General features: G+C 43.7%; 1 protein-coding gene across 4 annotated transcripts; it reads right to left on the bottom strand.

Moving 5' to 3' along the window:
- Positions 1 to 1,768: 1,768 nt before the first annotated feature.
- PPA1 (inorganic pyrophosphatase 1) lies at positions 1,769 to 17,691 on the bottom strand. Of its 4 annotated transcripts, none has more exons than XM_083740788.1 (12): positions 17,420 to 17,612; positions 13,805 to 13,869; positions 12,456 to 12,536; positions 10,881 to 10,934; positions 9,822 to 9,941; positions 8,100 to 8,186; positions 7,034 to 7,160; positions 5,746 to 5,873; positions 4,506 to 4,588; positions 4,198 to 4,267; positions 2,880 to 2,919; positions 1,769 to 2,117 (listed from the first exon to the last, which is right to left on the bottom strand). In XM_083740788.1, the coding sequence occupies exons 1-12, from the start codon at positions 17,481 to 17,483 to the stop codon at positions 2,089 to 2,091; spliced, it is 948 nt and encodes a 315-aa protein (XP_083596914.1). In that variant the 5' UTR covers positions 17,484 to 17,612; the 3' UTR covers positions 1,769 to 2,088. The 4 variants fall into 4 exon arrangements, with proteins under 4 accessions (XP_083596914.1, XP_083596916.1, XP_083596915.1 ...); XM_083740790.1 differs by having other exon boundaries at positions 10,881 to 11,850; positions 11,919 to 12,536; positions 17,420 to 17,592; XM_083740789.1 differs by lacking the exon at positions 12,456 to 12,536 and having other exon boundaries at positions 17,420 to 17,691.
- Positions 17,692 to 17,855: the final 164 nt, after the last annotated feature.

The following is a 17,855-nucleotide window of genomic DNA, read 5'->3' as shown; positions in this document are numbered from 1 at the left end:
CAGTCCTGCCCCCATTGCAACTTATACTACCAAAAATGCAGTTGTTAAACAAATTCACTCGCAGGAGTTAATGGAAGGGCAAAATAGTAGGCCCAGGAACAGATGGTAGGAGCAAGGAGTTCCAGAACAAGGCATACTTTAAAAATTAGGGTAAGGAAAGTACTTGAAATGTACTTTATCGCTTGAATTCTTTTATGAGACTTCAAGGGCTTATTCTCTGTCAAGTGCTCAAAATGCTCCTTGCTAAGAGGACTGTCTGCTTTCCCACACAAGTATTCATAATGATCCAGTGAGAAAATCCATCGTCTTCAAACCTCACCTCATTACTGAATTTTTCACCCAGTCTCCAGTACAACAAAAGACATGTAGAATAATGCCATAGCCATTACAATGCTGCTGCCAGGAGGGAAGCTTTGTTATCTTATTCCGAACTACACAAACAGCATTTTATTTGGAACATAATAGTGTTCTGTCCAAATCAATGAAACAGATCTTTCAAAAACAGAAAGCACCTACGGCCTCAACATATGTTTTTATGGAACAAAAGCCATGTGGCATTTTAACACCAAAACATGACCTCAAGGAAGTGTGTGGCAAATCCTTTTGAAGAATTTCAAGTTCTGTACAGAACAATCAGTGCCATTGACGGACACACGTTTCCAGAAACTCATTCCTATCAGAAAGTAGCCTCAAGTTCTGCATGAGGGGCCCTAGGCCCAGTGCAGGCTAGCTGGCACTTCTAGTATAAAATGCAAGGCTGACATGCCAAAGTAGTCAACACCAAGCAAATTACAGCTCCCACCATAGAGAAGCAGGGATGGGGACAATTGCCTGTCGGTCATGGCCCTGCTGCTCAGGCATAGTGTTCACTCTCATTGCAAGACATTCAAAGCTGCGTATCATTTTAGTATTGACATTGACTCTATAATTTTGCATTAAGTGAGCTTTCCAGATCATCCTTTTTACTACCAAGTAGAATATGCCAGTCTACTGCTGCCAACAAATGTAGCTTAGCTGGGGGCCTGTGTGATACATGTAAACCTGCCAGCACTGCCATCCAAATTATGGCAGCCCCACTCTCACCCTGTGCATATTCAGTGTTAAGAGCATAGGTGCACAGGCCAGAAACTCCTCAGCATTAATGCTGCTAGGCTACCCACCCCCCAGTCGCCACAGGATCCAGTGGGGGGGCGGCAGCCGGGCAGTGCTATGCAGAATTCCCGGCCTACATGTCTACTCTGTTTTTGCCAGTGCCACAACCTGAAAGATATGTTCCTGACATATCTGTATTAGTGTAGTATGGATGATGGGGGCAGTGAACAAAGGACAGGCAAGGAGGCATGCAGCATGCCCACCAACTAGGAAATGGCAAGTAGTGGGTGTCATTATCCCTCCCTTCAACCTGTCAATGGCAGCTCTACCTACCAAGCACTGCAGTGAGGAAGTTGCGGCCATAATTTATTGTGAGATGGGAGGGTTAGACTACACTTAGTCATCAGAGCTACCAAACCAGCTATAGCTAACACAAGGATTGCTTGAAAAGTGTTGTACTTCCGCCTCATCTCAAGCTGGTAAGGTTAGTGACAGGGAGAGGCATCTCCGACTTCCACAATAATGTTGCTGTTTTTAAAACAGAAGGAGTGGGGGGGGAGGGGTTTCAAAATCCAACACTTCTTTTTACTTTTTCCTCCATCTTCCATTACGCACGCTTCTCTCTTCACGATCACATGAGATTTCAAAAGAACATGAAGGAGACAAGACTTCAGAATGAGCTTCAGCAAAAATTCTTCATAAGCAACGAAAGCGGGTATCTACACACAACTGGGTTATGCAACAGTGATTTGCCATGATGTGCAAGTAGATTTTGAAGACTGTCAGGCTGATGTTTTACACAAGAACTGCTCCGATGCTAGGATCTCGATGTATTTCGAGCATATATTCCAAGCACAAAATCTGTTACATCATCAGAAACTATTTTACATGTTTCAAAACAGGACTGCTCTTGAAATCGAAGTTCTCGGTTCTCATCTAGTTGTGCACAAGTGTTTCCTGGTGTTGTGGTAGCAACTACGGCAGCATCTGCTTCGGTCACTTCTCATAGAAGTACCACCTGTCCACTGGGTTTTAAAGGCAAAGAAATGGAGAAAGGAGACAAAAACTTTAGCCTCATAAAGTAACTTGGCAAAAATTCTTTATAAGGCATTGCAAATCATCATTTCAAAATGTGAAGCAAACTTCGTGCATACCGGGTATTCAGTGCTAATTTCCATATAATTTATCCTGGCTTTTGTTCTTAAAACTGGATGTTTTAGAAGCAGCTAGAGAGCAGGCAAACAAATGCTTGTGTCCTTTGTACTGGCAAGTGGACAGGTACCAGGGATTTTGCTAGAAGGACTGCTGCAAGCATTGCACCTGGAACTGTCTTGAGCTTACACTGGACCATTTGCATACTAGAAAGACAGCCCTTCAACATTTACTGGTAACTCAGAACATGAAGAGAAAAGTTGCACTGGATGTAATTCCTGGGAAACTGGGTCATAAAGTGAGGGTTGTCAAATATTGATGTTAGACCTCCTGTAAGCATCAACAGATTTTTCAGACAAGTGCAGTTTTACAGACACCTAAGGCACTGCATAATCACTTGTCAGAAGTGCTACACAAATGATAAAGAATGCAGGAGCTCTAATACTGAATTGTTGGCTTTCCCTAGTCCAAGTCTTGCAAACAAGATATTTAGCTCTAATAGGGTAGTAGTTTAAATGTAAAGGTCAGTGCCATACAGGTGAGGATGCAGAATGAGAGCTCTTAACTGATGGTTCCCACTCTTCAAGAACACACACACACACACTCTTCTCAAATTCACTCTGAATTAAAGTTACCTTCGGGTGGTATTGGATTGGCAGGTCCGCAGGCAGGTGCCTAGGGGGGAAAAGAGAGCATTAAACCCAGGATTTCTGCTAAATTTAAAAACTCAGTTTCTCTTTCACATCAGTACATAAGATTCTGCAAATAAATGCAATAATTGTAATAAATTAAATGCCATACAGTTATTGCCCCTTCTGGTACTAACTGGATGAAAAACAGTAACTTCTGATCCTCCCAGTAAAATTATATATCTGAGGAGCTGGAACTTGAGACTAAAAAGATAACCCTTTCATGTGTCCTAGAACCAAGTGCTGGCATTCTGATGTGGAGCTGGCATTCTGCAGTTGCTGCAGACCAACCTCAACCAGAATCAATGAGCTATTTTGCACTCACATTTAACCAAATTCATTAGAATGTGCATTTTCGGTCATTATACTAGGCAGCATCCTTGCATCTCCCCAGATGATCAACTAAAGAGCAGGGGGAGGCATCACGGTTCACAGTGACAGCTTTCTATTCCTTGCATGAGAGCAGAGAAGGAAGGGAGGAAGAGTAGAAAATGTAGGCCTATGTGGGGGGAGAGGAGGGGGGTGGAAGTACAGTGTGCTCTCTTTGCACAGTAAAAGAAAAAAACAGAAGCTGATACAGCCTTAGGGCTAGTGAAGGAAGCCATGCCTCTCCTAGCACTTGCACGTGCATGGACGTTCTTATGAGGGCTTCCCATCATTTACAAAACATGGATTTAGGAGGATATTTCTGCCCATGGTGTCAATGAAGCGGTATTACTGAAACATATGGGAGGGTGGGACCTGGAAATAGTATTAGCATTTTTTACAATTATCCAGGTAATCACTAACAGGCACAGGCTGCACTACTAATCAGATTAGACAGCCTCTTCTCTCAAAATGATGGCTGTGCAATAGGAGTCACCATCCCAGGAGCAGAAGATGCACAACATTCAGAACTGGGTGTAGGCTGTGCTTTACATAAACAAAATATACACAACACCAGAGTTCTGCACCATGTAGAAGGCAGAAAGCAAGCCTGGTTAATGTGCATCCCTTGTTCACGAAGATATAGGTAAATGAACTATTTGGGACATGGAAGGAGCCACCTTCGGACCATGACAGATTTTGCCAGGTACTTTTTTGCCCACCCAGACAGCCATCTTCTTTTAAAGAAGTTGAATAGAAAGATTTCTAAGATGCTGAGTTCTACAGCCAATACCACACTTGGCAGCTTTTCCACCTTTGCATGAAATGCACACAGCCATGCACATTAGAAGAGTGTCCTTCCATGTCCTGGGCATAGAAATTAAATAGATCTGCTTACCTCTCCCACAGTAGCCCCCGCAGAAGTTTGATCACAATGGCAAGGGCTGTCTGGCAAAGTTGTATTTGTGCTAGAAGAGAAAGTTCAGTTATAGAAGTAGCCACATTTTCACTCCAAGCATATTTATTCAATATGAAAATACTGAAATACATTCTTAACCCTGACATATTTCAAAATGATGCCTGCGTTAGGAGTGCAAGTGCTAACAGCAACATTTTTAGGCGTCGTGTGAGCTGTATGATAGTCCCTCTCATTTAATTCCATCTCTTTAAAAGCCCAAGACTGGAAGGAGAAGGGCAACAACTTACCAGCAAATTTCTCCACCTGTTTTGTTATTTACTAGAGCCTTCCAGTAATCATGGGTGTCTCCGATAATCTTAATTGAAAAGTCCTACGAAACAGAGAACAGAACAAATTCAGTGACTCTTCTCAATATCTGCAATGCAACAATGCCTTGTGTTTAATGCAACAAGTACTTCCCTAGTCAAGATAAAATCTAGGCAGTAACTGCACAAGCCTGCAATATGTCCCATCCTAGCTTGTCAATGGCATTCTAGTATTAATCTGTCCATTTCATTATGTGCTGCATTCTCAAGAAACACGGAAACAATGCATCTCCTTTTAAAAAATAATGTTGAAGTGGCACATTTCTGGGTGGCAACTAGTTTTTAACAAGGGCTGTACTTTGAAATGGCATAGGATGGAGGGCCAGCCAAAGTTTTGCAATGGTAAGACACAGACAAAGGGCTTTTCCAACTTGGCATGAACAGCAGCAGAGGTTTTGACTGACTCCCTCAGCCAATCCACTGCTCACTACTGCTTATCAGTGTATTGATTTGAACATAGAAATGTTAAAAGAAGAAGATAAATGCTGCAGCTTCACCTTTAACCAAGTGGCAGGACAGAGAAATATAAATAAATGTGCTTGTTGAGCCACAACAGTCTTCAGTGAAAAGAGAAAAACAAGAAATGAACAGTCAAGGTTTATCAAGCAATAAATATACAGCCTAATAGATGAGAAAGGGAATTAAAAGCACTTTGCCTATGTCTTTCAATGAGAGACTGGCTGAGCTGTTACAAGTGTGTGTGTGTGTGTGTGTGTGTGTGTGTGTGTGTGAGAGAGAGAGAGAGAGAGAGAGAGAGAGAGAGAGAAACTGTTCTTAACCTGAAGCACCACTTTGCTAATGGGGCCTCCTGCTGCCGCTGCGCCACCAGAGCACGATTTCTGTTCTCATCCTGAAGCAAAGTTCTTAACCTGAAGCACTATTTCTGGTTTAGCAGAGTCTGTAACCTGAAGCATATGTAACCCGAGGTACCACTGTATGTACATTTGTCTGTTTAATAGGTTTTTAACTTCCAGCTAAAGGAAATGAAGCACTCATCAGGAGCTACTTTCCCCACAGAATGAAGCATGAAGAACTCTGGCTCCCCATGATATTGTCAATTACCGAAAAGGAGTTGGAGCTGACAGGGTACGTGATTTTACTGTGAAAGAGGCTAGGCATTCTTTTCAGACATTGACGGCTATCCATCAAGATGCAAACATACCTTGTCTTTATATTCTCCATTGAATGCAAACTGGTTTTCCGGCTTCCCGTCAGGTACTTTGTATCTTCTAAACCAGTCCACCGTCGCTTCTAAATAGCCAGGCTTCAACGTCCTGACATCATTAATATCTTATAAATAAAAATAAGAACCATGCCTTCAGAACCCAGTTACGAGTATTAGTAACAGGACACTAAAAGGACATGCCTTAGATTCAAGAACATGCTTTACCCCTCAACCTTGCCACCATATCCATTCTCCTGCTTAGTTGCAATTGTTCTAACGTGGATTAAAGGTTTGCCGAGAGCCTGCAAACAGATACAAGAACCTAGATAGATAGAACCTATCACTTTGCACGGGTCCTTTTTTTTCTGAACCACAGACAAGATCTACAACTTAGCACAGCATTATTCTTATCTTTCTCAGTGGACTCTTGTTGCAAGGGCAAAGTTGGCAACCCCACTAGAAATCCACCCCTATACAGGGAAGAGGTGAATCTAAGAACTCCCACCAAACTAAAAAAAAACCAACCCATTGCCTTAACTGGTGTGTAGAAAGTCGAGGGGAAATCACATGCAGTGAAGAATAATTCAAAGCCAGGCTGGTGTTTTAGAAAGGTACTATTTCTTGTGTAAACACCGAGACCTGGCAGTTTTCCTATCCATGACTCATAAAATATGCCGACTTATGAAGTTCTGACCACACCTTAGGCTCCATCTAGGCACAGACTCCAACTACACCACGGGAGAAATCTTCCTGCTCTTTGTAACTGGGTCTCCAAGCTACAGATAAACTCCACATAGCAAAGTCTCAATACATTGCTTGCACTTCCTTCTGTAAACAAAGCAACTGTTGTTTCTGGCACTTAACACACTCTCATTACTATTACTAAATTTATTAGTCTTTTTTTTTTGCCCCAGGAAACTCAAAGCAACTTAGAAAAAAACAACAATATTTATTGCTCATGCCATTACCAGTAGTATAAGTTTCACCTCTTCTAAATGAAGTGGAACCTACAAAACTTTGATTTACTCAAGACTTCAGTCCCTTCAAGGCAAGAAGGATGACCATTATTACCATCCATCCATCCATGAGATTTGTGCAGTAGTGATGTTAGCGTCCTGCTAAAGGTTTGTTAACAATCTGCTACATATTCCATGGATCTGGGAATACATTGTTCTCGAGACATAAACAGCATCATATTACCTGTGCTCTACACAGACCTCACCTTTCTTTGCTGGGCATTTGAAGGGAGAGGAAGAAAAGTTCTGATCACTTCAGTGCTACTTACTGTTCAATTTAGCAGCATCAGGGTCTTCAGTGTTGATTGCAATGACCTTCCAGTCTGTTTCAGACTCATCAATCAATGCCAGAACACCCAGCACTTTCACTTTAATTATTTCTCCTCTGCTGCACACCTGATTGAGTAGATGTTCCTCATTAATAAGATGGAAAGATTGAACAAACGATTCAAATAAGCTGTAACTGTTAAGTACTTGTAGTATCTCTCACCGATTGCTCAGCAATAGGCCTGAACCACTTATTCTGCCTAAACCAGAGACAAACACTCACCAACCAACGTATTTGTGAGTTGGTGTAAAGTTTTCCCAAAGAGCTCATCTTTCTTATTTTTATTTTCAGATTAAAGGTATAACTACAGATGTTTGTAGAGAGACTGAGAATAAGGGAGATAAAAAAGTCTGATGTTTCACATGTCATGATATTAATTATCATTGTATCAAACTTTTTCGAGGGCTAACTCAGGGGTAACGGTTTTAAGACAATACCGTAGAATGAGTCTAACTTATCTTGGCATCTATTAAATAGTATTTAGAGTCCGTGTAGAAATGTAAGCCTTGGCATTTATTTTAGCCTCACTCTTTACAAACTTTTCTCTGCATAGCAATGCAGGCATATGTTCCAGATGAGAAGAGCATTTCCTGCATCTGACTAAGTAAGTTGTAGTCCATTTAAGCTTATGCCACAATAATTCTGTTTTATAGTACCATAGGACTCTGTTTCTGCTACCAAAACACATACATTCTAGAATCCATTATGAACGCTGTATTAAATCAGTTGAAGCAAACAGACCCACTTTAACAAGCCCTTAATACATTTCCAGTACGGTTGTATACGCAGAACAAGTTTACCTACCGCTGATTTAAACTCATTGCAACCTTACCATGCCATGATGCAAAATTATAATGCCCAAGTTTGCACAGGGCAACTAGCTGAAAAGTCCAGTTCAGCAAGACATACAGGTGCAAAGTTTCACCAAGGTGGACAAAAAGAGAGAGATTGAAACAACAGTTTATAGCTCTAAATGCAGACCACCACAACTTCAAAAAACACGTTACCTTGCTTCCAATTTCGCAAACGTCAATTGGATCATTATCTCCACAGCAGCCGGTATTTTCATCTTTATGCTCTGGGTCTTCCCATGTCTTTAAAAAGAAGAAGAGGCTATATGTAGCACACATAAAGTTACTTTGCTAATGGGCTGCTTATACGGCATTTGGAGTTTTACGTCTTTTAAAGTATTTTCTCTTGAAATGCTCTTTAGGCAGCCAACTTAGTCCATTGACAGCCACAAGGGTATGGCTGGCGGTTGTGATATATTTCTTACAAGAAAATTCAGGAATCAGAGGAAGGAGTCTGCTTTTCCTAGCTGGATCTAGGCCATTTGTTTGACGCTTTACCAAATCCACAAAGCACTGCATTTTCCTGCATATGAAAGGAGCAGGGAAATTTTTAGATCTAGTTACGAAACCTCAACTTGCTGTTAGATTTGTTGCATTAACCAGAACACGCTCGCATAAATTCAAGTCGAAAAGACTTCCACGTGCGTGCATTTAGCTACCTTACACAGAAATATGGATGTGTTGATAACACATGCCAGAGGGAAGTTGCCATTCAGACTGCTTTAATAGAAATTGACCTAACTTCCTTCCAGGTCAGAAGCTGAGTTATTAAAACCCCGGCAAGCGCAGGGCTCCGGAACAGTTTACATAATGATGCCTTGGCATCCCTTATGCTGGCCATCTAAAGTTTAGCTGGAACAAATGCTGCCAATTTGGAAAGTAGGAGTTACCTCAATACATGTTTAAGATTAAAAAATAAAAATCTTCGAAATTATTGAAGACAAGAATACATGATTGGGCAGAGGAAGTCTGAGTAGTTCTGTGGTCAGAGGGAACTCAGAGTAGGACAGGTCTGAAGTCTAATTCAGAAAAGGTGGTTAGAACCGTAACCACAATGCCAACTGGAGCGGGAGGAAGTGTCTGACAGTATGTCGTCGCCTCTGTACCACATGAAATAGAGGATTGATCAGTGAGGTACAACAAACTGACCAAAGGGAGGGACTGATGCCAGCTAGAAAACAAGTATTGGAATTGAATTAGCTGAAGTAGGGAAAAGAGAGTTAGTATTACAGAGATAAAACTATAACAGCACAGCTTCCATAGCAAGCTCTCACTTTCTTCTTCTTAAAAAGTCTGATTAGTGCACTGGAATGCCATGTTTCTAAAGTCTTAGCCATATGCATTCATTATCCCCTGTGACTTGTGCAGGCTTTTCCAGGGTTTAATACAGGCAGCGACCGTTTCAGGTATGTCTGATATGTGCACGATCACACATGCTCACATTGTGCCAAACCTGGAAGTGGCCCCAAAATGGGGTCTTTGCAAGCTTTTTTGATTGTGTTTCAAATACACACAATTTCATTTAAACGTGCGGTGTGTGTTGAAATGCAACACCTACGTAAATTGAGGGGTTGCTTGTGTACCTTTCAAGATGACCCTGGTATGTGAATTGTGATCTGCAAAGCTAACTGATTCAGTTGCAGCACAATCAGCTTCCTTGTTTACAACATAGACTGTACTCACTTTTCTCCTGAGATTTTGCCATCCCGTTGTCCATGCAATAGTTACACGTTCCTCCTCATTAGTGTTTTGCTCTTGCTATAATGTTGCTTTGCTAAAATGTTTGCACGGAAAAACAGCACTTCCAGGGGCAGCCTAATGAACATTTATGCTCAGCAATTAAAAGACCTATGTAAATAAAGAAAGCTAGACAAATACCTGTGGAATAGCACCATAATTCCAGATGTATCCCTTGTGGGGAAAGACATTAGCGACATAACGTAGTTTTCCTTTCTTCACATCCTGCTTAATTGGGTTTAGAGGATCTTTGGTTGCAATCTGAAACAGAATTAGTTTAAGTTTAGTATTAACAGAAGAATGTGCAAGCAATCCAATTTTAGGACGGTATTTTCCCTAAAGGTGCTTCAATTCACATTTTCAAAGTACCGTATTTTTCGCTCCATAAGACGCACTTTTTTCCTCCTATAAAGTAAGGGGAAATGTGGGTGCGTCTTATGGAGTGAATGGCACCGCGCAGAGAGGTAAAGCTGTGCAGCACCCCTTCAGCAAAGTGGGAGGAGGAACGGAGCCCCTTCTGTTCCTCCTCTCACTTCGCTGAAGGGGTGCTGCGCAGCTCTCCTTATCTGCGCAGCGTCCCTTCAGCGAGGCGCCTGTCCTGGAAGCCGGAAGGGACTTCTTTTGTTCCTTCTCCAGCTTCGCTTGAAGGGGCGCCTCCTTCGCAGGAGAGGTGCTGCGCAGAGAGGGAGAACAGCGCAGCGCCCCTTCAGCAACGTGCCTGTCCTGGCTTCTGCCTTAGCCTCTTCCGGGCAGGGGGAGCCTTCATCCCGCTGCCCTGAAGAGCCTTGGTGCATTATCCCAGAAGCCAGAACAGCCACACAGTATCCCAGAAGCCAGATCCCTCTTGCTGTTCTGGCTTCTGGGATCCAAAATCTTTTTTTCTTGTTTTCCTCCCCCCAAAACTAGGTGCGTCTTATCGTCTGGTGCGTCCTATAGAGCAAAAAATACGGTAAATTAAATATCCAAATTGACAGCAACCATGAAAACTCAGAAGTCCAATAGGGCTTGCTCACGAATTGTGTGCACAGTCCTGCAGATTTAGAATAGCTGCCCATTTCTTTACTACTAACTAATCAGGAAATTTCAAATTTCAGAGATGCTGACGCAGATTGGCTTCATCTTTCACGGATAAGCTGATTTTAATGAAGAGGCAGCCACCAAGCCAGGAACTACAGCTTTCCAAATATAGAATGCCATTACCTCCATCTTAGCATTGGTCCATCGAGGTATTTCCACAACCATGTTGAACACATCCTGAAAAGAATAAGAAACCAGAGAGGTATATACCATATCCATGTAAATCTAGAATTGAACTTTTGTTTATTAAAAATATAACTGTCTAGATAATAGATCTTAAGTAAAAATAGCAAAGCCATCGGGATTCAAGTAATCCCCCCCTCCCCAGGGCTGCAATAAAGGAATGGGGTGAAAACTATATAGCTTTCATGCGTTCATCAGTAGGGGAGACAATTTTGTCTTTTGACGCTTTCGATCCATAATGGAAGCAAAAAAGACCAACCACCTGGTATTTCGTTGCATAACTTGATATTTAATGGAGACCATTATGCAAGAGACTATTGCACAGATGCAAGAACACAATCAAAAGTTCAATGATTGAAGATCACTATCATGCTAATGCATTTTGCTTTCAACTGCAGGTTAAGATTTTACACGTCCAGACTTTCTTTTAATTTTTTAAAAATAAACTGCATTTACATAGCAGCCGCAGAAGAGCAAATTCCACCCTGGCAGAAGAAAGTATAACATCATTTAGGATTATCCATTGAATACAGGAATGAGCAACCTGGCTGGCATGAAGTATCAGGGACACTTCTCGCAACAATTATTTCAAATGTGCCTTTTTTTAAAGCTAGAATTCCGACAGGCATTTTGAGACCTGCAAAGGAACCTCGCACTGCAAATCCTATACAGGTCTACTCAGAAGCACAATGGGGGTTACTCTTAAGTATGTGGCATTCTGGACTAAAAGCCTTAATTAGGTAAACACATCTCCCCCACAAATACCTAGCTCGCATCTCAGAAAATTATCTAATCAGACTTCAGTTTCCTAACATCGTTTGAAGAGTGAATTGGCTTCACTTTTATCAACAGCCTACTTTGAGAACGAGGTGGGAAGGGACATCCCTTCTTCCTTCAGAAGGAAAAATAGCTTCTTAAGAAAACAGAATTAAATGTGCTAAAAATTATGCAGGCAAGAGTCAAGTGGATTGGAACCACCCTGGAGCCTTGAGGCAGTATCCAAGGCTCCTGTTCCCCTAACACAAGAGATTTGTACTAGTGTAATACAACTTTCCCTTCCTGTCCCCTGCAGCTCTCAAAATCAGCTCCAGAGGCTTGAAGGACCCTTTGGGGAATGTTTTGTGGAGTGCGCAGGGGGGAGGAAAGGAAACAGAAGCACAACCGCATCAGCAAAACGCCACTGGTACTGCTCTGGATGCAGCCCATATAAATTACAAACCAGCCTGCAAGTATATTAAAATAATGGATGTATTTATGACAGAAGCCCAGACAGTTCTGTAGCTATTTCCTGAGGCAAAGAGAGCCCCTCACCCTTTTCATACATAAACATAAGCAGCATTCCAGTTTGCCATGCCCTGGCTAGCACGGAAAGGTACAACGAGGCCATATACATTTAAAATACGACGAGGGCAACAGCCCAGGTGCTGATAAATTTAGAACCTCTCCAATCCTCTCAAGATCTTAAGAATACGAGGATTAGGAGCAAGAGCTGTAGACAAGACTGGGTAATGTAACCTTTTGCCCTAAACTGGACTCCCTATCTGGGCTGCTACTGAAGCTGTGGAGAACCCAGGAGAATAACGAGGAGAGCCATCCCTGCAATAAAAACAAAGAGAAGCGAAGTCTGAGAATCAGTACTGCATTGTATTGTTTAGCTTCTGGGACAATAAAATGTCTGCCTGTTCTTATTAACTTTTATACCTGTGTCTCGAACAGATAAGCAAGGGACATGGCACCTTCAAATAGGCAGGGTCTCATTGCGCACAAAGTCCGTTCTGCTGCCACAGGTGGATTCTTAAAAAACCCCACATGAAGCCCCTGCCTCTACTCCTTGCTCCACTGATGGCGGTGGCTGAATTTGCGGGGTTGTTTTCAGCTGTATTTGAGCACTTATAACTGAAGATGGAATATAGTGAACAAGGGATACCATGCATCAAGTGACAGCCAAATCCCATTCTTTCTGTTGCAAGAGTTATTGCTTGCCACATGAGGGGTAAATTGTGCCCAAGAGCACCATTCACAGTGGCCATTAGTTATCCGATTTGTACATGCCTAAAATTAGCCAAGATTCTGCTTAAACGTAAGTTCTCCTTTCAGTTCTAGTTTTCAACCTTGCTATTCCTTTTGACCCCTCAGAGCTTGGCTTTTACTCTAAGGCACTGTCAACGAGATTAGATTTCCATTCTACTGTTTTATAAACTAAGCTGGTTGCGCACACACAGAGAGAAAAACCACAGGGTCATTCATGCAAAATAGTTTACAGTGTTTTTCTTGTTAACGCTGCTCTGATTGCTGCTAACTAATTTGGGTTTCTTTAACAGTGAGCTTTAAAATTTTGGTACAATTATATACAGTTCTTGTTTTGTTAGCCAATTGTAAGGCACTGTGCTGTTTTAAACTGTGTTTTCACAGACACACCATACAGCACCTAAATGAAGCATGTGGACCACTGGTGGTCTGTGGACCAGTTTGGGAACCTCTGTTCTACAGCTGAAAAGAGAAAAGTGAGCACTGGGCTGAAGCAGGCACTAATGACTAGTGAACAATGGTAGTAAAGGGAAAGTTGCACCCCTCCATCACAACTTAAGAACAAAAATTAATTTACATGCACATGCTATGTTAAAGATTATTCCACCCTTCGTGTCAAGTTTTACTTACCGGTAAGTAACATTGGTTAATAAAGCCAAGGCAGTTACCTTAAGTTGTCAAGCATGGATCAGAAATTAGGTTGAAGTTGCTTTGAACACACACAGCTTGTCCCCTGTTAAGAATAAGCAACTCTACATCTAGTGACTGGGTCACCTTTATACAGTCTGCAGGGTGAATCCCCACAAAGTTCTGCTCAGTATGACCGCGAGCCTTACCTTGCGAGCATCTGGATGTATCGGAATGTCATGGAATGGAGAAATGTACTGTCCCTTATCGTTTTCTGAAAAACAAAGGAAATGTCCAAGTTTTTGATTATCTTTAATGCATGCAGTAGTAAAATAAAGCTGACAAAGTACCAGGGATAGATAGTTTAAAGAATGTGAATGTCTATAAACAAAGATAAGTTGGCACAGTCCTATCAATTGGGTTTTGTTCCAATGAAATCACTGCAACAGCAAGTGTGCTGCCGAGTTCCTACCCGCCCTAGTTTCTCAGAAGACAGCACTAAATGTGATAGCGGTTCGTCACAGCTTAAAGCTCCCATCGCTAACGGCAGTGCTTCAGATAGCCTATGCAATCTCCAAGGCACACTTCCACAGTAGTCAGACACACCTGTAGACTGTGACCTGCAACAGCCAGGTAGCCAAGCCCAGGGCTTGGGCTAGCCCTTTTTGCTGCTGCTTCTGTGCTCCAGCATAGTGCGTTCAGTTTTACGAGGTATCTCAGAAGGCGTTCTCCCTGAAGTGCAAACTACGGGAGCCTCTGAAAACAGCAAAACCTGTACAAGCAAGCGGACTCCAGCCTTATCAAATGACAACTGAGGCTGATATGAAGTTGCCCTGAAATGGTTTAGCTTATATCTCCAAAGATGAACAAAATGATTTCCTACACATCATATTGCACAATGATAAGGGTACTTGGATAGATGTCAGTAGATGTCACAATCCCATTACTTTTAGACCCCCCTACACACCTACATGGCGTTTCTCCAAGGAAATTATCGCACACAGCAACACAGTGCATGTGTGTGTTATGGACTGAGTAGGGGAGAGAGAACTGCAGCCATGTGCGCTGCACCCTTTTCCTGCACCTTTCCACCCAAGCAGAATCTTTCCCTCTAATTGGGGGAGCTGGCGGGGGTGGGAAAGACCCAAATAATTGCCCCCATGCACACGTTTGCTATATTTACCCACCCACAAGTTTTGCCATGGAAAATTTGCTCCCTTATGGCATTGCGCACTCCTGAAAAGAGGACCTAGTAAGTTGCATGTAGGTTCAGGGCCACAGCTCAGCAGCAGAGAACATGTTGTGCAAGAAGACCTCTAGTTCAAATGGCACTGGGCAACAGGACTTAAAAAAACAACAACTCTAAGTCACTGGAGTCTCCTTTGCTAAGACTCGAAGGTGGCCAGTTCCCTGGTAGCCTGTGATGAGAAAAATCACCACTACCTGGACCTATCCATTTGTCCAAACTTATTAGCTGAGGTATGTCTAGACTCAGAGGCTCATTTAATTTTGGACTCATGGCTGTCCTGGATTAACAGGCAAGGTTAACTGCCAGCAAGTCAAGCCAGGCTTCCACTAGAATGGATGACAGCAGGGTAGATGCCTTCATGTATTTAAGTCACTTTAGGAAAAAGTTTTTCCCAGCAGTCGCCAGAAACAAACTGCAAGTTGCATTTCTCAATCTAGAAGAGTATGCATCTTGGAGCATTACCTTAAAAAGGAATCTCCAGTCAAGGCATGGGATCTAGCACACCTTGTCTCAGTGTCTGCACAAATTGCTCCCATCAATGCCTCTTTTTAAATGGCTGGTGCCCTGCTTTGATATTTTAATTAGTCCTAATAAAGATATTGCCTGGGTGTGGATTTAGGAGCCTCAAGTAAAAAGCATGGCAGTCTCTCACCCCAGTGGACCTGTTTTATGATTCAGCTTTTTCAGCTTACCAGGAACATCAGTTAAGAAAACTTTGGATAATCATCATTTCTTTGTGCAGCAAAAACTGAAGCTGTTTTGAGGTGGAGCACTACCAGGAAGAAATGAAAATCGCCTTAAAGGATTATACTGCGGGAGGCTTTTCATTTTACAGCCACCTTCACTGCCCATATCTGACAGTCTGGTTCAGACTTTAAACCCAACAGCTGTTTGCTCAATGGGGGAGGGTTAGAGGAGAACAACGCACCAGGAGCTCACCTGCCAGTTATTGGGGCACCGAGGAAGGCAAGAAATTTCAAAACAGCCAGTGGAAAGCCAGCAAGCAACTATGAGCATATACAAAGAGTACAGTACTTAAGTACACTTAACTATTCTGAAAGGTGAGGGTAGATGGAGCCAGGTGAGCTACCTTTGTAATCTCCAAACCACCTGGGTCAGATGACATAGCAAGTCAGACTCCGGCTTGTTTCATTTGTGGCACAGCAGCAAGAAAGGACTGCCTTAGGAATGTCTGAGTCGCATGCTGCTCAGTTAACATTACACCATAGTTTAAAAACAAACTATGGTTAATGTGACATGCAAACTAGGCCATAGCCATTTAATAGGGCATTACATGGGCAGTTAACGCCAAGACCAGTCATCCTAAACCTCACCACACACACAACTTTTATGACAGCATCAGTCCCATTCTAGTACCTTGGGCAAGGACTTTCTCTTTCTCCATATATCAAGTTCTCTGTCACAGCGTCCAAGGGCAGCTGTATCTCGCACTTTCATTTCCTTCCAATTGCTTCCCTTCCCCCATCTTCTCTCCTCCTTCAGAATAGCTAAATGCTTTCAAAAGTACTCTTCTCACACAGCTAAATGTATTGTATGCTACGTTCCATGTATTTGTTGTTCTATTTTCTGTACCGCATCCTTCTGGAGTCAAAAGTGAGGGTTGGTAACTGGGGCTTAGCAAAGAATCACAGAAGTGGGGAAATCTCCATTGCCATTCTATAATAATAGCATTACAGGTTGTGATTGCATGGCTGGAGCAGCCATTCCTGAAAGTCCACATGGGAAGACAGGTGTGTTTGTATACAAGAGTTTGGAGGGGCACTGAATTCGGGTGATGCACCCAACCCCAGTTCCCCATCCCAGCCCTAGATTTAAGGGTGACTGGGATTGCAGGAACACACACCCATGCGCCAAGCCTAATCCACCACCCCACCCCAAATATTAGGCCTTGGAGAAGCAGGGAAACTCCCATGGCAGCATGACGGCAGTGCTGGTGCATTTGGGATCTCTTCCCCTTCTCTCTTGTGAAAAATCCCTGCAGAGCTATATAAAAGCTCTCTGGACAGGCCCGTTTCACGCTGACACAGCGGGCTGGCACCAGGCTACCCACGAGGGGAAACTGCAGCAGCGTCCGCAAACCCCTTGGCGCACGCGCCTCACAACAACCCTGCGAGGGAGGGCCCCGCGTTAGCGCCTCTGTCCCAGATAACCAGCTGCTTGCAGGGGCGCAAAACGCAAACTCATCCCAGGGGGCTGCCGAGAAGCCCTTTCCCTGACTGCGCCGCCAAGTTGGACATTGCAATGGCAAACTTTTTCAAAAAGCAGAGCGCCATGGAAAGGATTCAGGATCGAGCCTCGCCGTCTATCAAAGCAATTACACGACACGATTCCAGAAGCGGAGGAGAAGGCGCCGAGGAGCAAACGGAGCCCGGCTGTGGCTTTTTCCTAGGCTGCCTGTCTGCCCCACAAATGCCCTCCCGAGGGACACGCACGCACGCGCGCTCGCCTCCCTCTTTCATTCATCTCCCACCCTGCGCGCTCGCGGGCGCCCCGGGCTTCTCCCGCAACCCCCCCCCCGGCTAAGCCCGCCCGGCTCCCCCGGGGGAGAACTCACTGAAGAACAGCCTGTAGCCGAGGCTGTTGGGGCAGCCGCGCTCCTCCACGCTGTAGCTGGCCATGCTGTGCCCTACCGGCTCGTCCGACAGACAGCAAAAGGAGAGCTTCTCGCTGCTGCTGCTCCTCCCTCGAGGCGGCCTCTTATTAGCCGACGGCCCGCCCTCCCAGCCGCTTCCTCCGCACTACGCAGGCGCGCGGCCTCTCCCCTCCCCGCGCTCCTCCGAGTTTCATCATCCTCCTCACGCCGCGCCGGGCTCGGCCCCGCACTGCGCATGCCCCGTAGTGAAGCCACAACGTCCCGCCCCCTCGCAGTTCTCCCCGCCCCTCCGCTTTTTCTTCAGCAAATTTGATTTGGGGCACCTTTGACACCTTAAACGCTGCTTCACGGGGAGTAACCCTGTTGAGTTGCTTCTGGGTAGGCAAAGCCTTAGGTG

The sequence above is a fragment of the Podarcis gaigeae genome, assembly GCF_964106915.1.
Source record: "Podarcis gaigeae genome assembly, chromosome: 5".
NCBI classification, from domain to species: domain Eukaryota; kingdom Metazoa; phylum Chordata; class Lepidosauria; order Squamata; family Lacertidae; genus Podarcis; species Podarcis gaigeae.
The sequence above is the reverse complement of the archived record's forward strand: the minus strand, read 5'-3'. Positions and strand labels throughout refer to the sequence as shown.